The sequence below is a fragment of the Suricata suricatta genome, chromosome 2, assembly GCF_006229205.1.
Source record: "Suricata suricatta isolate VVHF042 chromosome 2, meerkat_22Aug2017_6uvM2_HiC, whole genome shotgun sequence".
Lineage (NCBI taxonomy): Eukaryota > Metazoa > Chordata > Mammalia > Carnivora > Herpestidae > Suricata > Suricata suricatta.
In genome coordinates, this window is record NC_043701.1 from 161,860,547 (window position 1) to 161,887,151 (window position 26,605).

General features: G+C 41.9%; 1 protein-coding gene across 2 annotated transcripts in view; it reads right to left on the bottom strand.

Moving 5' to 3' along the window:
- STN1 (STN1 subunit of CST complex) overlaps positions 1 to 26,605 on the bottom strand; it is a 67,026-nt gene that overhangs the window by 15,033 nt on the left and 25,388 nt on the right. For both annotated transcript variants that reach the window (XM_029932521.1, XM_029932522.1), the window contains exons 3-9: positions 23,984 to 24,079; positions 18,679 to 18,846; positions 17,805 to 17,873; positions 11,415 to 11,582; positions 10,572 to 10,686; positions 6,883 to 7,057; positions 836 to 958 (exon numbers count right to left, since the gene is read on the bottom strand). In XM_029932521.1, coding sequence (XP_029788381.1) covers positions 836 to 958; positions 6,883 to 7,057; positions 10,572 to 10,686; positions 11,415 to 11,582; positions 17,805 to 17,873; positions 18,679 to 18,846; positions 23,984 to 24,079 — 914 coding nt within the window. The remainder of the gene's footprint in view (positions 1 to 835; positions 959 to 6,882; positions 7,058 to 10,571; positions 10,687 to 11,414; positions 11,583 to 17,804; positions 17,874 to 18,678; positions 18,847 to 23,983; positions 24,080 to 26,605) is intronic.

Below are 26,605 nucleotides of genomic sequence, written 5' to 3' on the forward strand. Positions count from 1 at the left end.
AGTACATGGCAAGTACCCATAATACAGAATTCCATGCAAGGTCAGAAAGACTGAGGGAGATTTAGAAGCACTAACCTGGAAAGATGCCCGTGGTGTGCTATTTTGGTACTCCCAAAACTTGTCAGGCATTATTTATTTAATTAAAGTTTTTATGTATTTACTTTGCGACAGACAGTGTGAGTGGTGAAGGGGCAGAGAGAAAGAGAGAGAGAGAGAATTTCCAGCAGGCTCCACGCAGCCAGCACAGAGCCTGATGTGGGGCTTGAACTCATGAAACTGTGAAATCATGACCTCAACTGAAATCAAGAGTCAGATGTATAACTGGATGAGTTACCCAGGCACGCTGCCAGGCATTATTTAGAGCAGTGGTTCTCAACTGTCCCAGGGACCCCTGGCGATGTCCTGCAATGTTTTAAGTTGTCAGAACCGTGGGAGGGCAGGGGGGGGGGGAGGTGAATGCTACTGCTGTCTAGGAAATGAAGGCCAGGGATGCTGTTAAACATCCTATAATGCAAAGGACAGCCACACAGAGCAAAGAACCATCTGGCCCAAACACTGTCAATGCTGAGAAATCCTGATCCATAGGATAATCACCAGAAAAAGCCACAGAAGCATCTATAGATGTACATGTGTAAATGCACAGACAAGTGTCTAGAAGAATATACCGTTAAAAATGGCACCTTGGGGAAAGATGAGGGCTGACTTCAGTCCTTATTTTATGTACCTGCTTAGTGATTTTTATGAACAGTCAATAGGAATTCTAGGTATTCTTAAGGAATGAATACAGTTGTGATTGAAGTTATGAAGGAAAAAACTAAAGTTGCAGGTCTCTTACGTAGTATAGGTTATCAAAACCATCATCTTTCTGGAAAACAAATCCTTTTTCCTGCAGCAGCTGTATAGCACTCTTAAATATGCTATGAATTGCCTTGGAAGTGGTTTCATTCTTAGCATCCACCTGTAGGAAGAAGAAAAAGAAGAAAAGAAGTGAGTTCCATCTTACAGCATCTGAGAGTAACTCCCTGGACCAACTGGTTTATGAATTCACACAACAGGCTTTTAATGTGCTGAGTCAAGAAGATCAGGTACGTGGCCTCGCTGGACGGTGACATTTAAGGAGGGCTGGGAAGTTTGCTCGGGGAGGATCATGCTTGGTAACTGTTCCATACTTTGGTTGTGGGGTTTTATGTTGTTGTTGTTGTTGAATTCTGCAATGTGAAGTGGAAAATCAGAAAGATCCTACTTAAATTTAAGTATGTGGTTTATACATCTTGAACATGTAAAATTACTTCTATTCCCGTGTGCTTTTTGGTAGAGTTGTTTCCTAACCAAAAAGATAATCTTTCATTTTATTTTTTTTTTATTCAGAGCCAAAGCATGATATACATTTTAGCTCAGTTTTTTCATTAAAATTATGGCTATATGTAACCTCTTCCTAAGGATTTCCAAGAATTTTAAACATATTGAAATAAATTGGGAATTCCAGGATATAAAAAGTATTAAGTAGAGTCCTACTTAATTTTTATTATTTTAATTTTATTTTTGAGAGAGTGCAAGCAGGGCAGGGGCAAAGAGGGAAGACAGAGGATCCGAAGCAGGTTCTGTGCTGACAGCAGCAAGCCCCACCCATGTGGGGCTTAAACTCAGGAATTCTGAGATCATGATCTGTGCTGAAGTCAGTTGGATGCTCAACCAACTGAGCCACCCAGGTGCCCCTCTTGTTTAATTTTAAATGGGAAACAGAGGCACATAGCCATGTGGAGACTTGTCTGTCAAAGGTGGGTCCTTGGGGCTAAAGGCAGAGGGGGTCCCAGAGCACATGGAAGGAACCTCTGCTGTTGACAGTTTTCTGTCTCCTCAATTTCAATATTTCTCCTCTTCTCTAAGATGTGGGTTTACCCAGACAGATTACCAGGTTCATCCTATTTCTTATTTCCAAGGAAGCTAGGCCTTTAGCCGTGTCTCACCATGGGTAACGTGGCCACCTCCTTCCAGGCACACAACAGGTAACTAATAAGATGTCTGTGTAATGAATGGGAAATAAAAACCCCACTGTAGAGGCTGTATCCCTTTTACTATTCCATTGGGGATTTTCAGCCCATTCATAAAACAAAGTTAAGTGGTAGACAACTGCCCTTCAAGGCACAGATCCATTTTTAACGTGACAGAAATTTGTCAAGATATTTAAAAGATGAGACCATCAAAGAAACAAGGCAAAGCTTCTAAAAAAGTGTTTAAAGGCAAAGTCCTACCTCTTAAGAAGAATGCTCAGGAGGGCTACCTGGGGCAGTTCCCAGATGCTGAAGAGTGAGCGTGCCTGTGATTTGCTGATGACATTTCCTCCAAGGACAGGAAAGGAAAGGAACCCTGAAAGGTCTCAAGCATTCATAACTGCACCCCTAAAGAAACACTCTCTTTCTAGAAGAGGTCTTCTAAAGAGGCAATGTTTTAATCTAAAGGATCCTAGCGATGGTTCACAAATATGCCCCCCTGGGCTGAAGAGGACATTCTAACATTCTTAATTTATAGCCAACAAGCCGGAGTACCTGGCCATTAGAAAATTAGGGCCTAAAAAGTTAACAAACATCTCAGGTTACAACAGCACCCATTCTCTGAAGGCAGAATAAGGCCAAGAACTATGTGATGACTCCCACGGGCAGAAAATCAACCTGAGTATGTTTGGAACAAATATCTCACCTAGCAATTCTCGGCCGTACATCTTTTTATTCAGGAGGGCCTCAGGCAAAGCTGAGTGTCCTTACTTAGGGGGAGCACCGTCGACCCCAAATGACTCTCCCACAAAGCTTTTATAACTGTTCAATCTTCATAATTCTAAGGGAATTAATCTCCTTCAGTCAATTTAATATAAGAATCCTAAGGGTCGAGTTTATTACATCTCTTATCAAGATAGAAATGAACTAGAAACTAAAAATGACTGTAATATGGCTATTGCCATCATTATAAAGGACTCCTGGTTATCCCCAGCCCACAAGAAAAGCTCAGTTCCTCCTCGCAGATTTCAGTAAGGCTCAGGCAGCAGGAAGACAACGTGCTAGCACTGTGAGATTAAAAGCACACTTTCAGCTGTGAAGGAGAAGGACCCAACAAGAAAATGCTCTCTGTAAATATAAAAATATGGGAAGCTTCCTTTCCAAAAACATTTGCCTCAGCTGACCTCAAGACGTATCACCCTGCTGGTTATAAAGTCACAGTCTCAAGGGTAAGGCCTCCAATCATCTCTTCTGGCCAGCAGCTTTGCCTGGCCTGGGATTTGTGTCTTTCTTGTCTTTTTCTACAGAGCAATGACAGGGCTCCTCTGATTCAGGAAACCGAAACTGCACAGAGACAAAAACAGTGGCCAGTTGACCGTGCTGAGACCTAGCAGGCTTCTCCTAGCCACAGGTCAGGAACTGGGTGGATCTCTGAAATATATATAGACTCCTCATTCCCAAACAAACCACATTTATCCAGCTGTCAAAGAAACAATGGTTTTGCAAGGTCTGCTTATCATGTTTCTAGATTTGCTAAGGGCCACTACGGAAAAAAAGAAAGGGGGAAAGCACTGAACCCGCTCTCCCCTTCCCTCTAAACTATAACACTATCACAATGATTTTTTTGTGAAGCTTTCATCTGTATGACAAGAGAAAGTGCCAAAGGATCTAGGGTTTCACCATCACTGTAAAGCATCCTTAGTCTCCCAGGCTCTGTTAAACAGAATTCAATTTAATGACACTGACCTCCCCAGAGCCATGTGAGGGAATAATTCATAATTGATGGAAAAATAGTTTCCAAAGACAAGACAAAGTGCCACACTCATTTCTTTTTCAATATACATGACTGGGCAGATACAAGTTTCTGCTCTAAGCACTTCCAGAAAGGTACCATGCCAAAAGTTCCCCACAGTTGTTTTGAATGAAGGAGCCCTAGGAAAATTCCCAAGTGGAAATACAGAAGAGCGGGTTCACGGGAAGAATGTGGTCTTTGCTAAGCTTCAAAGTTTTCTTCTGAACATGCCGACCAGAGTGGTCAAAAGCGCTAGGAGGTTGACTTGGCAGGGATGACCAAATGGGGAGAAGGTTAATCTTGCTGACAGCAGAGAGCTGGACAGCCCCAACTGCTTGGAAGGAACAGTGGCCCAGAACGAAGTGGCCAGCCCCAACCCTCTCCACCTGGGTGTTTCCTGAAACAATATCCCCCTCATCTCTGCGAATGAAATTGTGGGTCACTAGGCACACAGCCTGGTGCCAGGAAGAGATAATTAGGTTCACGAACGAAACTGAGAAGCAGTGGTCGTGCCCAGGAGGTCAGGTTGAGGACCTGGTATCTGTTCCACCATAATCCCAAGGAGTAATTTATGTTACCTCTCAGGGTGATTCAAGGCAGCCCTGTTGGGAAAGGCAAAAGTTTGGAACACTTTCAGTCCAGAAAGGGAGAGACTGGCTAAATAAATTCTGGTACATGTAACAAAAGAGTATTACACTGGCAAATCTAAATGTATGGCTAGGAAAGGATCTGTAAGACGTGTGAGACGTGAAAAGCTAGGTTAGAATTTAGCACGCCACCAGTTGTGTAAAAAAGGGGGAAAAACTGTTTCTAGTTTATAAATGCACAGACCATCACTGGAAGGATATCCATGAGATTAGAAATGATGCCTGTCTCTGGAGAAAGGGGGTAGGAGGGAGGATGAGAAGGAAACTTACTTTTATCTAAATACTTTCAGGGACTATTTAAATTAAAAAAAAATTTTTTTTTTAATTTATTGTAGAGAGAGAGCCTGAGCAGGGGAGAGATGGGAAGAAGGAGAGAGCGAGAGAGAAAGAATATTAAGCAGGCTCCATATTCAGCATGGAGCCTGACATGGGGCTTGATCCCACGACCCTGGGATCATGACCTGAGCAGAAATCAAGAGTCAGATGCTCAATTGACTGAGCCACCCAGGCGCACCAGGGGCTATTTAAATTTTTACAAACTATTCTTTCCTTCAACCAACACATGATTATTAAGAACTTACTTTATTGGGCACCTGGGTGGCTCGGTCGGTTACACATCTGACTCTTGATTTTGACTCAGGTCATAATCTCATGGTTCATAAGTTCGAGCCCCACATCAGGCTCTGCACTGACAGTGTGGAGTCTGCTTGGGATTCTCTCTCTCCCCTCTCTCTCCCTGCCCCTACCCTGCTCGTGCTCTCTCTCAAAATAAACAAACTTAAAAAATTAAACAAAAAAAAAAGAACTTACTTTATGGCAGCCCTATTCTAGGCTATGGTTCTAGAGCAAAGAACAAGACAGACAAGACCTCTGCACTTGTAGAATTTAAATTCAGGCTGAGGAATAGGCAGGTACACAAACAAATACCAGTGATATCCTAAGATATCAGGGTGATCACATAGTAAGGAAGGGGCACCTGGGTGGCCCAGCTGGTTAAGTGTCCAACTTTAGCTCAGGTCATGATCTTGCGTTTTGTGGGTTCGAGCCCCGCGTCGGGTTCTGTGCTGACAGCTGGCTCAGAGCCTGAAGCTTGCTTCAGATTCTGTGTCTCCCTCTCTCTCTGACCCTCCCCTGTTCTCACACACACACACACACACACACACACACACTCTCTCTCTCTCTCTTTCTCTCAAAAATAAATAAACCATTAAAAAAATAAAAAAAATCATAGTAAGGAAGCAGGTGGATTTCAGAGCAAATAGGAAAGACAAGAAGGTGACATTTCCTAATGGAATAAATAAAATAAATAAATACAAACTGTGTTACAACAAAAAACCTAAGAATTGCAATGAAAGGGAGCCTAAAACCAAAGCTTCAAGTAATAACAATTCCAACTGAGTAAGTAGACACAAAACAATTTAAGTTCACCTGAAAAACAGGGACAGCTCTTTCCCAGGGAGTAGGAAATTACTGGAGTGTTTCTAGAAATTTTTACTTATAAACTAGACTGAATACAACTTGGATCTTTATTCAAACTCCCAAAATATGACGGGTTAACCTTGTTTTGATGGAGAGAGAACAAGTCATTAAAAACCTTTATTCAGTTCAAGAATCATCTTGCTGGGGCGCCTGGGTGGCTCAGTCAGTTAAGCATCCGACTTCGGCTCAGGTCATGATCTCACGGTTCGTGTGTTCGAGCCCCACGTCAGGCTCCGTGCTGACAGCTAGCTCAGAGCCTGGAGCCTGTTTCAGATTCTGTGTTTCCCTCTCTCTGACCCTCCCCTCCTCACACTGTCTTTGTCTCTCAAAAATAAATAAAAAACATAAAAAAAAATCATCTTGCTGATGGACAAATAATCTTGGAAAGATAATTACCTTTTCTCACTTATTTCCCCCTCATTTGGCCCCTGCTGAGATTAAATCCATCTCAGTGAATACAAAGATCTAAGTACTATGAACCTTAGACTTTTTTTTCCTACCCAAAGATTAAGTTGACTGAGATTAAGTGAGGAGGGCAAAAGGGCAGGTGCACAGTCTTATTTCAAGTTCTGTTCTGGAACAGAACACCGAATAGAAACATAACCTCTTTTTCCTGCATCTACCCCATGAATCTTTTTTCTTTTTTTTAAGTTTACTTATTTATTTTCAGAGAGGGAGAGAGAAAGAGAGAGAACATGGATGTGTGATTAGAGGAGGGGCAGAGAGAGACTGGGAGAGAGAATCCCAAGCAGGCCCCATGTTGTCAGTGTAGAGCCTGACCTGGGGCTCGAACCCATGAACCTTGAGATCATGCTTTGAGCCAAAATCAAGAGTTGGATGCTCAACTGACTGAGCCACCCAGGGGGCCCCCTACCCTCTTGAGTGTTAATGCCGCAGTCATGTTCACCCACACCCTTCGGCTGCAGACATGGGACAGGGGACTTGAATTCTCACATGGGCTTGCTGCACTCACCTGCTCAGAGCTGGAGCTGGGAGTCACAGGCTGACTGGCCAGGGACAGCAGAGATTCCACAATTTCCAATTCCTGCTGGTAAAAGGTTTGCACTTTGTTCTCCACGAGGAATTCTTTAGCTTTTTCACTCAGCAAACATGTGAGACCGGCAAGGTCCAGGGCACCAGGATTGCCGCTAGGGAAAAGTTTTTAAAAGCCTTGCAGAGAACTATCACCTTTGTTTCTTTTTGGTGTGCATAAAATAGAAACCCAGCTAGGAAATGCAATTTTATATGGATGTTTGTTTTAGTGACTGAAGTATACCTGACCACAATGTTATATGGATTTAAGGTGGACAACATAGCAATGAGCAAGTTTATACTATGCTACATTCACAAGTGTGGCTACCATCTGTCAGCATATTATAATATTACATATTACATATTACAATGCCATTGACTATACTCCCTATGCTGTATCTTTTATTCTCATGACTTCTCCCATACTGGAAGCCTATATCTCTTACTTTTCTTCACCCATTTTGTTCATTCTCCCTGTAAAGGACACTTAGGTTCCTTTCATATCTTGGCTACTGTAAATAATGCTGGAATAAACACAGGGGTGCTTATAAATTTTTGAATTAATGCTTTTGTTTTCTTTAGGTAAATACCCAATAGTGGAATTACGAGATCATAGTATTTCTATTTTTAATCTTTTAAAAAGATTTTTAAGCTTTCCCCCATTGTTTATTTTTGCCTCCTTTGTTATAAATTGAGCATATAAACATGACTTTTTTCCTGGGCTCTCTCTTCTGTTTCATTGTTCTATGTGTCTATGTTTGTGTCAGTATCATACTGTGTTGATTACTACAGCTTTGTAGTGTATCTTGGAATCAGGGATTGTGATACCTTCAGCTTTGTTCTTCTTTCTCAAGATTGCTTTGGCTAGCTGGGGTCTTTTGTGGTTCAACAAAATTCTAAAATTACATGTTCTTTGAAAACTGCTGTTAGCATTTTTACAGGGATTGCATTGAATTTGTAGATTGCTTTGGGTAGTAGAGGCATAATTAACAACATTAATTCTTACAATCCATGAGCATGGAGTATCTTTCCATGTTTCCATTTCTTTCATCAATGTTTTACAGTTTCCAGAGTACAGGTCTTTCACCTCCTTGGTTAGGGTTATCCCTAGGTATTTTATTCCTTTTGGTGCAATAGTAAATGGAATTGTTTTCTTAATTTTTCCTTCTGCTACTTTGTTGTTAGCGTATAAACTACAACTGTGTATTAATTGTGTGTTCTGCAACTTTACTGAATTCATTTATCAGTTTTAATAATATTTTTGGTAGAGTCTTTAAAATTTTCTATGTATATTATCATGTCATTTGCAAAGAGTGACAGTTTAACTTCTTCCTTACCAATCTGGATGCCTTTTATTTATTTTTCTTGTCTGACTGCTGTGGCTAGAACTTTTAATACTATGTTGAATACAAGTGGCAACAGTGGACATCTTTGTCCTGTTCCTGATCTTAGAGGAGAATCTCTGTTTTCCACCAAAGAGTAGGATGTTAGCTGGGGTTTTTTCATATATGACCATGTGATTTTTATCCTTTGTTGGTGTGGTGGGTCATCTTGATTGATTTGTGAATATTAAGCTATCCTTGCATTCCCAGAATAAATCCAACATGATCATGGTTGAATGATCTTTTTAATGTACTGCTGAATGTAGTTTGTTAATTTTTTTTAAGTTTATTTATTTATTTTTGAGAGAGAAAGCAAGGGAGCAGGTGAGGGGCAGGGCAGGGGGAGAGAATCCCAAGCAGGCTCCACACTATCAGTGTGGAGCCCAATGTGGGGCTCAAACTCATAAACCGTGAGATCATAACCTGAGCCAAAATCAAGAGTCAGATGTTTGCTTAATTGACTGAACTACTCAGGCACCCCGAGTTTGCTAATGTTTTGTTGAGGATTTTTATATCCATGTTCATCAGAGACACAGGCCCATAGTTTTTTGTAGTGTGTCTGGTTTTAGTGTCAGACTAATGCCAGCCTCATATAATATATTTGGAAGCTTTCCTTCCTCTTCTATTTTCTGGCATAGTTTGAGGAGAATAGACATTACTCTTTCTTAAATGTTTGGTAGAATTCACCTGTGAATCCATCTGGTCCTAGACTTTTGTTTGTTGGGAGTTTTTGATTACTGATTCAAATCTGTTACTGGTAATTGGTCTATTCGATAATAATGCTTGTTTTTGACATAAAGGGCAATTCATGTAGTGAGCACTGTGTGGCTGTTTAAAACGATCAGGCAGGGCTACAGGAACTATGATATTCGTGAGACTTTGGAGAAAAAAGAGGTCAAACTGCCAAATAGCATATATATGTACAGTTCCATTTTTGAAAAAAAGCAAATGAAAACCCATAAAATACATGAGTGAATGTTCATACTTGTATATGCAAAGAACAAAAAAGTCTAAAAGGATACTCATCAATCTATGCACAGTGCTAACCTCCAGGGAATGGTACTGAGGCAGGAGATAGGACACTCTCACTCTTTACTTTTTCCAGGTCTATAGTTTGGGGTTTTATTTATTTATTTAATTAATTTATTTACTTTTAATGTTTTTTTATTTATTTTTGAGAGACAGAGAGAGACAGTGTGAGCAGGGGAGGGTCAAAGAGAGAGGAAGACACAGAATCCGAAGCAGGTTCCAGGCTTGAGCTAGCTGTCAGCACAGAGCCTGACACGGGGCTCGAACCCATAAACTGTGAGATCATGACCTGAGCCGAAGCCGGACGCTCAACCGACTAAGCCACCCAGGCACCCCTATAGTTCGGGGTTTTTAAAAGTTTTGTTTTGAGAGAGAGTGTCGGGGGGCGGGAAGAATCCCAGGCAGGCTCCATGCAACCAATGCACAGCCTGACACGAGACTTGAAAGACTCGAATCCATGAGCCACATGATCGTGACCCAAGCTAAAACCAAGAGTCAGATGGACACTCAACCAACTCAGGTGCCCCGGTTTTTTTGTTAATACCAGCTTTTTTAAAATGTAATATACACATTAAAAAAATTAAAGTATAAACAGTGAAAAGTGTCCTTTTTATCCTGTTTCAGTTCCCACCCTTAGGCAGCCGCTGTTATTAGTTTTCTGGCTCCCCTCAAGGTTCTTGAGTATGAATGAGTACTAATTCATACTAATGAGCATGAATATACTCTTGCTCCTCCTGGTTCTTTTTCACCTCTGCACAAAAGAGTAAAATCATCCCTGGTTAGGAATGACGGGTATCATTTTTTTATAGTTTTTTGTTATAACGTGTCACAGTGTAGTGTTTTGATTGTGACATTTCTTGGCAGCCTTCTTGAAGTTTCTTGCCTTGGGGCTCATTGAGCTTTACAGTTTTCTGCATACTTGGAAAAACCTCATCCGTTATTTCTTCAAATATATTTTCTCTGCTGCCTGCCCTCCTTCTGGGATTCTGATTACATGTACATTTTCCTCACAACAACCTTAGAATATTTGTACTATTATTATCTTCACTTTGCAGATAAGAAAATTACGGCATACAGAGAGTAAGTAGACTTCTCCAGAGGTCCTCAGTGAAGAAGTAGACGGTTCAGGATTTGAACCCAGGCCATTCCCGCATGTGGGATCCCACTGCTTGGCCTATTGCCATTGTCACATCTCTAGCAGTGAAAGGCCACAGCTTACCTTTCTTGCTCTAGGGCTGGGCTCTGGAAAGGCTGGTCATAAACTTTCCTGTAGATACTAGGCAGCTCAAGCATCCTTGCAATTTGAATGTTGCATACTGGGTCATCCACTTTATCTAACAAGCCATGGGGGAAAATGTGCCAGAGAAATTATAATGAGATCAGCTCTTTCCCAGGTCCAAATTGCTGCTCAGTGCCCAGTGGATCTCCTTCCCCATGTGTGCCCAGGGATCATACATTCTAGATGCAGTAAACGATTCCTAGTTATCCTTCAAGAGGGCATGCGATGCCCCAGGCATCACAGGCTTGGCCAGGCGCAGACGGGAACCGGGGAATGTACGTTTGCTTATTCATTCCTCTCTTGCAATGGCAGACAACAGGGGATGGCCTGGGGATTTCCAAGCCAAGATCAACCAGAGCACTGCAAAGGGTATCACTCAGAGGATGTGGGACTGTCATATTTCTGATTAGCTGTTTTCCTTCAAGTTAATGGACTCAATGGTGTTTAATAAATCTCCATCATTTTATAGAATATGAATACTCTGCCCTAAATAGACTGATACTCAGAACTTCAAAGTACTTTATACTCTATCATGTTGCCCAAATAAATTTGCCAGATATATATAATAAATCATTTGTTTTCCTCCCCAATTTGTAGTTACCTCCGTTCAAAATAAAGTTAAGAAATGCCGCTTTCCTAAAGAAAGCATGTGATGAAATATAATTTCCCAGAGTTACATATTTTAATCTGAACTTTTTAGGAGTTTGACTTTTCGCTAGCCCAGAGTTTACGGGACACACACCCAGAATAACAACCAATTGTGTAGAAATTACTTGTGCTTACAGTAAGTAGTGACACGAATTTCTCGTTCTTCTCTGTATGTGTGGATATAACCTCTGATCTGGATAATGTCCCCAATTTCTATCTTTGTTCTCTGCTCAATGGTCTCTTGCAGCTTCTTAAGCTGTGAGGTTACGTTCAGCTCCCCTATAGTTGGACCACCTGTTGTTGCTAGGGACAGAAGAAAAGAGACAAATTCATAACACAATCACTCCACCACATTTGAGAGGTAGTTTTTGGGGAAAGACCAACATGACCAACGTAAGATATCTATTCATTCTACTTCTGATTAGTTGCTCTACCTCACAAAATCTATGTCACCCTCTGAAGTCTCTGCTGAATAGAAGACCTAAGGGTGAAGGGAAGGGAGACTAGAAGGCCTGATAAATCCAAGTGGGAGGGTTCTGGCCTGGCTCGGTTTTCTCTCCTACCCCCGCATCGCCAGTGCGGGCAAAGGGCTCTACACGGTCCTGAGCTGGATTCTGTATGCGTTCAGCTGGGTTTGGTGGCTACAGCTCTAAACAACTCTTTAAAGTGTGCTTGCAGACTCGGGTGGTTCAGTTGGTTAAGCATCTGACTTCGGCTCAGGTCATAATCTTGCAGAACGTGAATTCGAGCCCCGCGTGAGGCTCTGTGCTGACAGTTAGGAGCCTGGAGTCTTCTTTGGATTGTGGCTCCCTCTTTGCTCTGTCCCTCTCCCCACTCACGTACTCTCTCTCTCTCTCTCTCAAAAATAAACAAACATTAAAAAAAAATTAAAGTGTGCTTGCAGGAAGACAGATCTGGCACAGGAGAAAGAGGGCCTCAGTCTTCATTTGCAGTTCTGTTTATGGGGAAGGCAAATGTGCCTCAGGCTGATTTCCCAGGAAGGTGCTCAACACTCCAATCTCTTACTCTCTCACCTCTCTTCTTTGTTGAGTAACTGGGGTAATCCTTCCCCCCCCATTTCTCATACAACTGCATGTTGAAAAGAATCCAATGCATATTCAATTCTAAATAGTTTCTGTCACCTTAATTTCCAATTGTAATAGTTAAATAATAATAATGAGCAAAGCTGTGAGTATTTGGGTACTATAGATGCTGTTCTAAGGACTTTACGTGAAATTAGCACTTCTAAGCCTCACAACTACACCTATTTATTATTTGCCCCATTTTATAGATGAGGAAACACAGAGAGGTCAAGCAACTTCCCCCAAATAAAACAACTAGTTAGCAACCAACCTGGAGTTTTAACCTGAGGAGTCTCTGACTCTAGTACCTTCCTGCTTCTATTTTTTTTTTTTAATTTTTTACCTTTATTTTATTTTTGAGAGAAACACACAGCATGAACAGGGGAGGGGCAGAGAGAGAAGGAGACACAGAATCTGAAGCAAGCTCCAGGCTCTGAGCTGTCAGCACAGAGCCCAATGCGGGGCTCGAACCCACGGACTGCAAGATCCTGACCTGACCTGAAGTTGGCTGCCTAACCGACTGAGCCACCTGGGCGCCCCATTCCTGCTTATTCTTTATTCTCTGCTGCTTTCCCTGAGCATACTCACATTCTCCAGTTACAGCTAGTGTGTGTAAACATTTCTGTGTTCTCATTTTCTGCCTCGCATAAGTTCGAATACAACACATATCCAACAGAATCTATACAATTCTAGCATTTTACATTATAATTGAGCATTGTCACGTTAATATGCCACAGTTAATTTAGTCTCATTAAATATTTCATCCTCCCCTTTTTGTTTTTAATAATTTTTATTTTGGTTTTATATCACTAGCACTGGATGGGGCTTAGAGATCAGTACTTGGGTAACAGAGTCAGACAGACCTGGCTGAGATCTCAGCTGGCCTCTTACTAGCTGTGGGACCTTGGGCAGGCTGCTTAATCTCACTGCGCCTCAGTTTCCTCAACTATGAAATGGGGACAACAATGGAGTCCACCTCATACACAGCGTTGTTGTACATGATCTAAGTTAACCCTTACGCACCATGAGCTTATCAGCACAATGTCAGATCCACAGGAAAGTCTATAAATGTTGGCTATTTGTAAAAATGAATACTTAAGCCCTTTAGACAAAATTATTTTGTTTTCTTTGGGGTCTTTAATTGGGAATTACTGAAGAGAAAAATACAAAACAGGCTTAAGCTCATTACATATTGTCAGAACGTTTGCCAGAAAAAAACATCAAACCATTCTCTTGTACAAGAGCGTGCACACACGCTTGTAGCCAGCTCCTAATACATGGTTCCAGATGTTTTATTTTGCTTTTTTAAGTTATTTTTTTAATGTTTTATTTTTATTTTTGAGAGGGAGAGAGAGACAGTGTGAACAGGGGAGGGTCAGAGAGAGAGGGAGACACAGAATCTGAAGACAGGCTCCAGGCTCTGAGCTAGCTGTCAGCACAGAGCCTGATGCAGGGCTTGAACCCACAAATGGTGAGATCATGACTTGAGCCGAAGTCAGACTAAGCTTAACCGACTGAGCCACCCAGGTGCCCCTATTTTGCATTTAAACTACCAGACAGGCTATGTGTTTTTATATAAGATGATCTACTCTCTGTATTTCTTTATGTATAAGAAATCGTCTTGTGCATTCAATGTATAATTCACATCAATTGTATACTTTATGTTAACATCTGAACATTTTGGGGGGAAGCTTTATCAGTTATGCTGATTACACACCCCACCCCCTGTCCCTGTCCCAGTCCCATTCCACGGCTTGTCTATGGCTTTCTTTTCTCATTTGATTTTATTTTACTACATAATAGTGTGAGAAGATCTTCAGTCTATCCCACTGTCACCTGATGATAGTGTCTGGTGCTTTAACAGTTGGGACTTATGAGACCTCAACATGCATACCCCCATGTTTACACAATAGATATATAACTCCATCTTCTTTACATCATGCCATGTAAGACAGGAATCACAGTTTCCTCTTTGGAAAATATTTTCCTCTACCTGAACCAACAACATTCACTAAATGCTGATTTATTTCCTGCTGTTGTCTTATTTTAGGTTTGTCATATATTAGCGTTCCTATAATGAGTGAACAAATCTCTCTTTTAGCCTGGTGATTACATTTTCCGCTTTTTAATCTAATGCAACTTAGATCACTGTGGCTTTGTAAAGAGCAAAGGCATTACTTTTCTTTTAACACATCTACTCTACCAAGGGAAACGGCAACCTAGAGAGCACGGAGCACTCTGTGTATCCAGTAACCAACACCTAGGAATCTAGACGCAATCAGCATTAATGTTACTCAGCTTACTGGGTTTCTTCAGAAAATACCCCAAGTATTACTTTTTAAAAGGTTATTCCATCTGTGTTCCTATGTCTCAAGCCCTCTTCTACTTTGGCTAAATTTAAAACACTTGAGAACAAATGCTTCGCGCAGCACTGCTGAAATAATCAGACTGACGGCTGGCCCGAGAATGAGGCCCCGCGTTCACTTACAGGGTGAGCCGGACGCTGAAAGGGCTCATGCTCTGTAGTGAATGCAACGAGAGACGGCTGGAGCCCGACAGAATTTCATTTTAAATAGCCTATTCCACCCTGGAAGATAAACTGCCTCTAATATTCTAATATCAAGGGCCAAGCTTTCTTAACTTATCTCTAAAGCTAAGTCCAAATAATACACTCAATAGGACACTGATAGGAGTTATCGTATCCTTACATACCTTAATGGACTGGAACACGGTTTTGACTCAGGCTAAATTTTGTTTAAAAAAAAATTAGTCTTCACTGGCCACTTTCCAGGGGAAAGCTTTTAAATTGAGGGTAATTAAATGAAAAGAAGAGAATGGGCTAGTCTGGAACAATTTAAAAATATCTTTCATATATAACACGACAAGAATAATTTTCCAGATTTTTCCTTGGACTTTTACCCTCTCATTTTTATTCTCAAAGCAATTTCCAATTAAGGCTACCTGCTGTGACTGTTCATCTACTCATCTACTTAGAAATGTTTTAAAAATCTCAGTGTTAGTAGCCATTCTATCTTAAAAATTACTATATAGGAGTTATGTAATATTTCTAATATCATTCTTTTAAAAATGAGTTGGTTTTGAAAATTAAAACAATGTCTAAAACAGGAGTCTACAAGCTGCAGCCCATGGGCCAAATCCATCCACAACCTATTTTTGTAAATGAAGTTTTACTGGAGCCCAACGATGCCCATTCACACATGTACTGTGTATGTCTGCATCTGAATTACAAGGGCAGTATTGAATAGTTGAGGTTCAGAGCATATGGCCCAAAAAGCGGAAAATATTCACTATCTTACCCTGTTCAGAAAAAGTCTGCTACTCCATGGTCTGAAACAAGTATATGTATCCAAATAACACCTCTGGCTGAAGGTTTTGACAACACAAAAACCATAAATCTGCAAATTATTTTAATACCCTAGACATATATGCAAATTCAAATATCTGATTGTCTTATAGGTTTACTTCTTGCCTGTGAGGCAGCTGCATAAAAACCTACTGTCTTTTAAATATTTTTTTTAATCTACAAAGCTTCTTTTTTTATTTTTGAGAGAGAGATAGCACAAGCAAGGGGGGAGGGCAGAAAGAGATGGGGACAGAGGATCCAAAGTGGGCTCTGAATTGACAGTAGCAAGCCTGATGCAGGGCTCGAATCCACGAACTACGAGATCATGACCTGAGCCAAAGTCAGAAGCCCAACCAACCGAGCCACCCAGGCGCCCCGTATCTACAAAGCTTCCTGAGCCAATTAGTGCCAATGGTTAAGGTGTTCCCAAGGTAGGAAATGGAATACTGAAGTTATATGAAGCTGATGGCCAAATTCTTTTTTTTTTATGTCTTTATTTTATTTTGAGAGAGAGAGAGAGACAGAGAGTGAGCAGAGGAGGGGCAGAGAGAGAGGGAGACACAGAATCCTAAGCAGGCTCCAGGCTCTGAGCTGTCAGCACAGAGCCCGATGCAGGGCTTGAACCCACAGACTGTGAGATCATAAACTGAGCCAAAGTCGGACGCTTAACCAACTGAGCCACCCAGGCGTGATGGCCAAATTCTAAACGTAAATATGTCAGAAAGTTAAGCAAAGGAGCATTCCAGTGGTTGGGATAGTCAAAGTAGGAAGCTGAGATTCTGACAGGTAATGGCAGAGAGGAAAGGCACCATGTATCACTGAAGGAGACAGATACTGGATGTTAGATGTCATAGCAGGCCATGGTTAGTGAATTACCCCGCCGTGTACGGCGCCATGCCGTGTACGTTATAAAACAGAAAACAAGGTCCCAGTGTCTGTAGCTCCTCTAGAACCAACAATGATCGTCAGTACTGCCCATGGTTTTTTTTAATATTATAAACCTAACTCACAAAACTACTTAAGAACTATTAAAATAGGGGCGCCTGGATGGCTCAGTCAGTTAAGTGTCCTGATTTTAGCTCAGGTCATGATCTCACAGTCCATGGGTTCAAGCCCCACATTGGGCTCTGTGCTGACAGCTCAGAGCCTGGAGCCTGCTTCAGATTCTGTGTCTCCCTCTCTCTCTGCCCCTCCCCAGCTCACTCTGTCTCTGTCTCTCAAAGACATAAAAAAATTTTTTTAAAAAGAACTATTAAAATATACTCAAGGAATTCCAAATGCTGTTTCAGTTATAGTCAATGTGTTCAATATACAATTTTAAAGTTTCTTCTCTGTTTATATAATTCAATGGCTAACTTTAAAGGAATTCTATCATACCTTCTTATCAATGTGAGAATTCCTGGTATATTTGAGATTTCAGAAAATCTGGATCATGGCAGCATGAAGTTAGTGGCCATCATGTACAATGAAAGGTCTTCAAATTTTCTTTGGTTAAGGGACATGCCTGGAGCAAGGAGATTCTGACCTGACTGGCAAATATGCTAAAACGTCTTGACTTCTGTAATAACTACCATGGTAAAAATGAAATGCTGGAACTCCCAGAAACCACATCACACTCCCGCAGGCTTAGGAAAAAGTGAGCACCAAAGAGAAGGGAGAAATAGACACAACGAGCTCTTCTATGATATCCGTCTGCCGAGTAGCCAGAGCTCTGGGCACAGTGCTTCAAGTGGATCAACAGAATTCATCAGTGATGGCGCGCCTGGGTGGCTCAGTTGGTTAAGTGTACGACTTCAGTTCAGGTCATGATCTCATGGTTCGTGGGTTTGAACCCCGTGTCAAACCAGCTGCCAGCTCGGAGCCTAGAGCCTGTCTTGGGATTCTGTGTCTCCCTCTCTTTCTGACCCTCCCCAGCTCACATGATCTCTGTCTCTCTCTCAAAAATAAAATAAAACCTTGAAAAAAAAATTCAGCAGTGGATAAATATGAAAGTTTAGCCCTATGGCTGTTCTGATGAGCCACGCTGAGTAAAAACCATTGGTTAGCTGAAAAGTAGAAGAGTATGTCAAATAAAAGTACCTGACGAGGACTCAATATTGTTCCACTTTTTCCAGCAGATGCAGTTTATAACCCCAGTGCTGTCATCCACTGCAAGAGAAGCATAAGAGGGTAGAGGAGAGATATGGGCACTGTTAGTAAATTAGTACATTGTCACTGCATTTGCCCATACCAAAAAATGACATTTTTCAATAGCCTAGTTGGACAAACCCTTATAAAACTCTCCTTCCATTAAAAAAATTTTTTTTAATATTATTTATTTTTGAGAAAAGGAGCATGAGCAAAATGGAGGGGCAGAGAGAGAGGGAAACACAGAATCTGAAGCACCCTCCAGGCTCTGAGCTGTCAGCACAGAGCCCAATGCAAGGCTGGAACTCACAAACAGCAAGATCATGACCTGAGCTAAAGTCAGATGCTTAACTGACTGAGCTGCCCAGGTGCCCCTCCTTCTATTTTTAGAAGTACTTCTCACGATGGTATGCTAATGAAAACTGCTTGTCTGCACACGCTGGTGTAAAACACAAGCCCAACAGGATATAGTCAACGTTTCACTTACCCTGCCTCAAGGGTACTGATGATTTTAAGCTTATATATTTTGAGAGAGAGAGGAAGGGAGAGAGAGAGCATGCGCACAAGCAGGGGAGGGCAGAAAGGAGAGACAGAATCCCAAGCAGGCTCCGTGCCATCAGCGCATAGCCTGATACAGCGCTTGAACCCAGGGACCATGAGATCATGACCTGAGCAGTAGTTGGATGCTTAACCAACTGAGTCACGCAGGGGTCCCAAAGGCATTGATGGTTCTTGACTACACCTCTTCTAAAACTGGGGTCCTCAGGAAGTTAAGTACAAAGATCTCAATGAATACAACATGCAAAAGCAGCCTTGGTCTCCCAACCTGAAACAGGGCAGCGCTGACGTATGGTCCGTGGTGGGAAGCACTTAGAGGGTAGCCTTCTCTCACCATTTGCTCTCTCATGAGCTCTATGATTTGCCAAGACAGAGCACTCCAACTTTTCTGACCTGGACTTCTCTTTGTGAACGAACTTCCGCCCAGTCCTTAACACTGCAGGGGATATAAGGGAAGCCAAGTATATTGCAGAAGGGCAAAGTTTTATTTTCAAGATAGAAAATAATTCCATCTTGCTCACATAAATAATTTTGACTTATTTTATCCTTAATGCAACACACGCACACACACAGAATTCTCACTGCACTTGAATTTATAACTGCAGAGGAACTGGAAATGTTTGTTATGGGATGATGGGTGTTTTCTTTGTCTAATTTCTGAAAAACTCAGAAAAGAGATCAGTGGGTTTAATGATTTTTTAAAAAATCATCAGCACGGCTGTTATAAAAGCACATATAATACAGAACATAATGCAAATTTTTTTATCGCTGGTTTAAATCTGTGTTGAAAGCAGAAGTCAAGAATACTTCTTATATGAAAATAAATTCTAGATGGACTTTATTAAATGTAAAACAGGTGAACTTAAAAAGATGAGAAGAAAATATGGGTAAGTACTTATGAACCTTGTGCTTATAGTTGGTGGGAGAGATTCTTTAAGCAGACCTGAAAATCAGAACTCATTATTAAAGGTCTGGTATATATGACCAACTAATAATTAATACTGTATAGCAGTTTTCCAAACGGTAGGGCTAGTTAATGTCTTGATATATAAGGAGCTCATACAAATGAATAAAGACCAAGATCACCAGAGAAAAAATGGCAAAGAAAAAGAATATATAATTCAAAAAAGATACTAAAATGGCCAATAAATTTGTTAGTACACTAAATTCATTAGTTACCAGAAAAAGAACAAACTTAAATAATGTCTCAACTACTAGAATAAGAAATATTAAAAAATACTGATACCTTCACATGCTGTTAGTGGAAGTGTAAGTTTATAACAAATTTCTAAAGAGCAAGTTAGGAAACCTGTTGAATTTTTAAATGTATATATCCCCTGACATAGTGATTACTTCTAGAAATTTATCATGGGGAGAAAAACAGAGTAAATACACAGATTTATACATCTTGTATGAAGCTGTTTGTTGCAACATTGTTTATAATCCTGGAAGTTGGGTGCTTCAGTCTGTTCAGGAACCAACTTCAGCTCAGGTCATGATCTCATGGTCTGTGGGTTCAAGCCCTGCATTGGGTTCTGTGCTGACAGCTCAGAGCCTGGAGCCTGCTTCAGAATCTGTGTCTCCTCGTTCTCTGCCCCTCCCCCGTTCGCACTCTCACTCTCAAAAATAAGACATTAAAAGAAAAAATTTTTAATGAATTACAATGGCATAGCATATGGGGGTAAAAAGTTATAATGAGGATTTATGTTCACTGCTGTTAAAAGATATCAATGCCTCTGGAGAAGGGCACTTATTGGGATGAACACTGGGTATTACATGGAAACCAACTTGACAATAAACTATAAAAAATAATAAATAAAATAAAATAAACATTAAAATTTAAAAATAAATGTATTGCCAAAAAAAAAAAAGATATCCATGCCTCATTTTAGAAAAGAAATCTTATATATTTGTATGTAGGGTGTTTTTTAAGTTTATTTATTTTGTGAGAGACAGAGAGAACACAATCGGGGTAGGGGCAGAGGGGGAGGGAGCGTCCCAAGCAGGTTCTGTGCGGCCAGCACGAGCCTAATGTGGGGCTCAAACTCATGAAACCCTGAGAGCATGACCTAAGCAGAACTCAAGAGTCATGGATGGTCAACTGACTGAGCCACCCAAGAGCCCCAAGAAATCTCATATATAATCTAATTCACATAAAATGTTAAATAGTGTGTTTCGAAACAAATGATTTTAAGACATTAAAATAATAACAGCAGTTTCTTTCAGAGCACGGGAAAGGGACTCCACGTTGAATGAACATGCCGACTATACGCCTCATTTCAGAAATATTAAGAGAAAGAAATATACATAATAGCTCAAAGAAATAGGACATATATATTTTTTCCAATATTAGGAACATGTAAAACGTATTAGGAAGGATGTTCACCCAAACATTGACATTGTTTTTATCTTATTTGTAGGGATACACATGACTTTAATGTACTTCAGTAAAGTTTACTCTGATTTAAAATTTTATTTTATAATGATATCATCTTAAAATAAATCAATAAGGAAATTCTGAGTTAAAGAATTGTTTGACACTTCTAGGCACACTATCTCTGGCCAGTGTCAAATCTTGGTTTATCATGTAAAATCAAAAAATAGTAGCACATGAGCAACTTGTTCTAGAAAATGTGAGGACACTGACTGCAGCCTCTCTGGGACTCTAGGTCTGAGCTGGAGGTGCTGCCAAGTGCTCTGGGCACTGCCACCAAACCCTCTGATGTTCTGGTTTGTAACCTCTCCCAGTGGGTGCTGCGCCCTGGCAGCGTAAGGTCTGGCTGCTGGAATGCCCTGGAAGGAGGGCCCCCTTGCACTGCTGCACAATGTGCTCCCCACCCCGATCTCCTGGGTTGCCGGCCTTTTGTTTCAGCAGTGGAATGAGTCAGTGAAACAGGAAACACCCCAGCACAGGCCTGTGGTGAGTCAGGTGGAGCAGGACCCAGTTCGGCAAGGAGTGGCGGCCTGGTGGGTGATCCGAAAGCCAAGCTGGCCCTAGGGCAGCAGGGAGGGTGCAGCTCTCCCCTGAACAGGCCTCACAAGAGCTAACGTCACAAAAGCATGTCTTCTCTCTATTACTTCAACCCTCAGATGCTCTTCATTTTCCCAGAGCCCATAGGTGGGTCCGGTTCTTATAACATTCACTTTAAAGAAAATGTTTATTGGGGAAGGGTCAAACAGATCGCCTTCATCTTCTTCTTTTTTTTAATAGCTTTACTTTTTTTTTTTTTTAACGTTTTTATTTATTTTTGAGAGAGAGAAACAGAGAATGAGTGGGGGACTGTCAGAGAAAGAAGGAGACACAGAATCAGAAGCAGGCTGCAGGCTCTGAGCTGTCAGCACAGAGCCCGACGCGGGGCTCAAACCCACAAACTGTAAAATCATGACCTGAGCCAAAGTTGGCCGCCCAACTGAGCCACCCAGGTGCCCCTTCATCTTCTTTTTAATCTCTGACCTCTACACAGTTTCCATCCCAGACCCCATGAGAAGGGGAGGGGCTTGGGCAGTTCTACCTATGCTAACAAAATTTTTTTTATGTCTTTTATTTATTTTTGAGAGACAGAGAGAGATAGTGCGAGTAAGGGAGGGTACAGAGAGAGAGGGAGATATAGAATCTGAAGCAGGCTCCAGGCTCTAAGCTAGCTGTCAGCACAGAGCCTGACGCGCGGCTCAAACCCACGAACTGTGAGACCATGACCTGAGCCGAAGCTGGAGGCTCAACCAACTGAGCCACCCAGGCGCCTCCTATGCTAACAATAAAGCATGCCGTACCCAACAACAAAAAATAACAAAAAAAAAAGCAGATGAAGTTGATGGGGGGTAGGGTTAGCTAATGGGGCAGAGGAAAATCAAATCACATTATATGGAGATTATAAAGCACACTGGAGTCAGTAAATAGATTGCACCTATAAATCTCCATCAGTGGAACCTTGACCAAATGCCTGGGCCTTATTTTTCTCATCTCCAAAACGGAAAGAACATCTGTCCTTACTATCTCAAATGATTAGGGGGAGAATAACACTAAATTATGTATGTACAGTGCTTTGTAAACTGAAATTATTTCATCACTGGTATTTGGAGAGGAAGTATATTATTATACTACAGAAAATGTACTTGCCCACAGCTGAGTATGTTGTAGGAAATTGGTGAATACTTGTTGAATTGTCTGGAGAAAAACAGAACCAATACCCTTGGTAAAATAAAGCAGAGAAGAGATCCAGTATGGGGATGCCTGACAAGATGATCTATTTTGAAGTCCAAAAATATATACATGCAGGGAAAAGCAGAAGGCATGAGGAACCTCATATACATGTTATTTCATAAGCAGGAGACCATCATCTTTAGGAAAAGGACTATGTGTTGAAAAAATGCAATGATATTTTATTGTGCATTAGCTATCATACATAGACAGCCAGTGAAATGGGCTCAGTCAACTTGTCCAACTGCCTCTGTCTCCCCACAAGGAGAGCAGGAACATGAATCCAAGGCAACACAACAGAAAGCGACAACGTCAATTACAGCAAAGGTTTGGCATCCACACTTAAGCTTCCCACTAAATATCTAGGTTGGCCTCTTAGCTGCAGAGACTCTGAGAGCTGCACAAGGCAACAGATGAAAATGCTTACATTAAACTCAATGAAAAAAAAAATCAAGACCCACCATACTAATTGCTGCTGTCCAAATTATAGAAATCTTCATTTGGTTTCCATCCCCATCAGGGCAGGGAAACTTTCTGATAACTGATATTCACCCCTGAGTACTCAAAGAGTTTTTTTTTGTTTTTTTGGTTTTTTAAGAAAAGATTTATTTTCAAGTAATTTCCACACCCAACATGGGGCTTGAACCCACGGTCCCGAGATCAAGAGTCACATGCTCCACCGACTGAGCCAACCAGGTGTCTCCCAAAAGGCTTTTTAAAAGTACTGTCCTGGGGGCACCTGGGTGGCTCAGTTGGTTGAGTGTCCGACTTTAGCCCAGGTCATGATCTTGAGGTTCATGAGTTCAAGCCCCACTGGGCTTGCTGCTGTCACCCTGTCAGCACAGGGCCTGCTTCTAATCCTCTGACCCCCTCTCTCTGCCCCTCCCCTGCTTACGTTCTGTCTTTAAAAAAAAAATATTAAAAAAAAATACTGTTCTAGATAGAAATCTTATTATTTTTATATCTCCCTCTCCTCTTAAAGAGTCTACTTTAACATTAATCTGGCCTTTTTTATTTTTAAAGGTACTGGTATAAACATTTGTTACCATCCTTAGCTATTGATAGCTACACTCTCAGGTATCAGGTGTCTGTCCTTGATCATCCAGAGATCCTAGATTGTCCTATTTTAATTCTTCTACCTCCAAAGTCCCCATCACCTGTCATGTGACAGTATCCATCAGCATCATTCCTACCTTTTGCATCACTTTACACTTGGTTCATGTCAGTGGCTCTAAGAGGCTCCGAATAAAGGACAAGTGCATAAGCTCTGTGAGAGTCCCCAGCTGGTCTGAAAGGCTGGGGTTGCTTCAAATTCAGTGTTTCACTAAATGGGGTCCTCCCACATAAAGGCAGTGTCAGGCACAATTGTTCTTACCTCCATAACTGTAGAAGGCTTCTTTTTCTCTTCTTCCAATTACAGTTCCCAAGATCTCTACCTGTTTTATTGGATGCCCATTGTAAAAAAATACTCCTGAAATTTAAAAAAAAAAAATCAGCCCTTGACAAATGGCAAGCCCCAAGAAATTCAAATGTCTTTTCCTTAAGGGTCCTAAGTAGAAAGTTTGGCTTTAGTGAAGCTTGTACTAATGCAGAAAAAAGAAAACCAATGTTGCCCAACTAGATCTAGTTAATCTTCTTTCCACTTGTGAAAGTGAAATGTGCCTCCCTGCGGACCTGTCACAACGGGCATGAGAATAGTCAGTATATTATGAGACCAAATATATTCTGAGGGTCTACAAAAGAAAAGAGGAAATCACAAGAAAGACTTCTTTGGCTTTTTTACTAGAGCTTTTCTAGGCAGCTAGTCGTAATTTCTATGAATTAGCAGTTGCTTTTTCTTTTTAAAATTTTTTAGTGTTTATTTATATTTGAGAGAGAGAGAGAGATCAAGTGTGAGCGGGGGAGGGGCAGAGGGAGCAGAAGACAGAATCCGAAGCAGGCTCCAGGCTCTGAGCTGTCAGTGGAGCCCAGCTCGGGGCTCAAACTCACCAGCCAAGAGATCATGACCTGAGCCAAAGTCTGACATTTAACTAACTGAGCCACCCAGGCGCCACGCCCCACATTATTTTTAAAGAGAAGATGATTAGGTTACAAAATGCTGCCCTTGGGTCCAGAGTATAACTCAAAAACTTCTCTTTTTAAAACTGTTTTCAAAACCCAGAGAATAGATACCAATGGGCAGCTTCCTGGCAGAGGAGAGACCTGAGAGGACATACCTGGTGGCCTTTTGTGGACTTGAAGGGACACAGAGGGTCTCCTGGCTGCAGTGAATCCCTGATTCCCGCCCAAGGTCCCAGCACTGGACTGGCTCCTGCAGAGCTTCCCACTTGCGCACCTCCAACACCCCCCCCTCACTCCCTGCCTCCCGCCTGGCACCCACAGCACCCTCACCTAACTCCCTATTCTGGCTTAAGCTACTGGCATGTGCATCTGTCTTCTGCAGCTGATGAATCCAGACAAAAAACTCCAGCCTGTCTTTCTTCCCACTATGACGGCTGAATTCTTTACTTTTAGAAAGAGGCTATAAAAATGGCAATTTCCTTCTAAAATTAAGATATGGGGGTGCCTGGGTGGCTCAGTTGGTTAAGTGTCCAACTTCAGCTCAGGTCATGATTTCGCGGTTTATGGGTTTAAGCCCTACATCAGGCTCTGTGCTGACAGCTAGCTCAGAGCCTGGAGCCTGTCTTCGGATCCTGTGTGTCTCTCTCTCTGTCTGTCCCCTGCTCATGCTGTCTCTCTAAAAAATAAATAAAACACACAAAATTTTTTTAATAAATAAAGATATGAATTGTAAACAAAGAAATATTCATCAGAGTAGGCATCCAGCCTCTTCCTCCCTCCCCATCTGGACAGAGCCTCTTCTCCACATCCACAGGGCTGGGCGGCAGGAGGGATCTGTGGCCTGAACCTTGATGCCCTTCAAAACCCACAGACTGGCCTCCGCTGACAGCTCTCATTTCCCATGTAGATAACGGCGCTGGGGACGAGTCACTCAATGGAGAGTCCCAGAGCATGGACCAGGAGGCTCTAAGCCTCAATCAGCTGGAGATTCTAGAAGGGTGAAATGTGGTTGGAAGGAAAACATGGTGGCAAATTTAGCCAAAAGAAGGGCCCTCTCGCTGGCAGAGCATCTTTCTAAAGATGACTTAGTGGATTAGAGACCATGCCCAGGGTAACCATTGGGGAGCCATGAGCCAAAATGGCAGGACTACACAAGGGAAGGAGCCAGAGTCACTGTGTCATCCCCAAAGGAGATCCACCCTCTTCCAGTGACACTTGGGTTGAAGAGGACAAATTAGCTCCACAGAAAATCTAAGAAATTTCAAGTGCAGGATAGTTCCAGTCAACTTCTCCTGAGATGTTACAATTGCTATCCAAGCTGCTTAGTTACCGCCTTTGGTGAGACCTTTGGGGCCCCTGCCCCTGCCTGCCAGCACTGACCAAACGCAAAGGGCAAGTTCAGAGGAGGGAGAGCCCTGCAGGACCTCTGCAGGCAAGCTCAGACTTCCTGTGGCAGAAGGAAGTTTAAATCGGGAGAATGAGCCTGACAGGGATGTTGGCATGGGGTCCTCTACTGGAGCCTACCCCACCACTGTGCCCTGACATGCCTGTGTGTGGAGAAGAGCTGTGGCATGGCCGGCCCTGCTTTGGTTTGCTGCAGGGCATAAGGTGGGGCTTAGAGTGGCCTGAGCTCCAAGCTGCAGCCACCACTTTCTGCTTCCCCACATGCACAGTACAGGTAATAACACTTTCCATCTGTGCACTGAGCAAAGTAGGAATTGTTCTCTGAATGGGACTGGCCTTCCCCTACCCCAGCTCAAAGATGGTCTGTCCTGGTTGCTAGGCATTGGTTTCTGTTAGAGACATAACACTCCACAGGATTCCATGTGATCAGCCGTGGCCCCCAGGACTACAACATAGGAGGAGGAGGAACTCTGGACCCTTTGGAGAATCCACTGCCTGCTCCTGAAATATCTTTCCAGCCGGTCCTAGACCC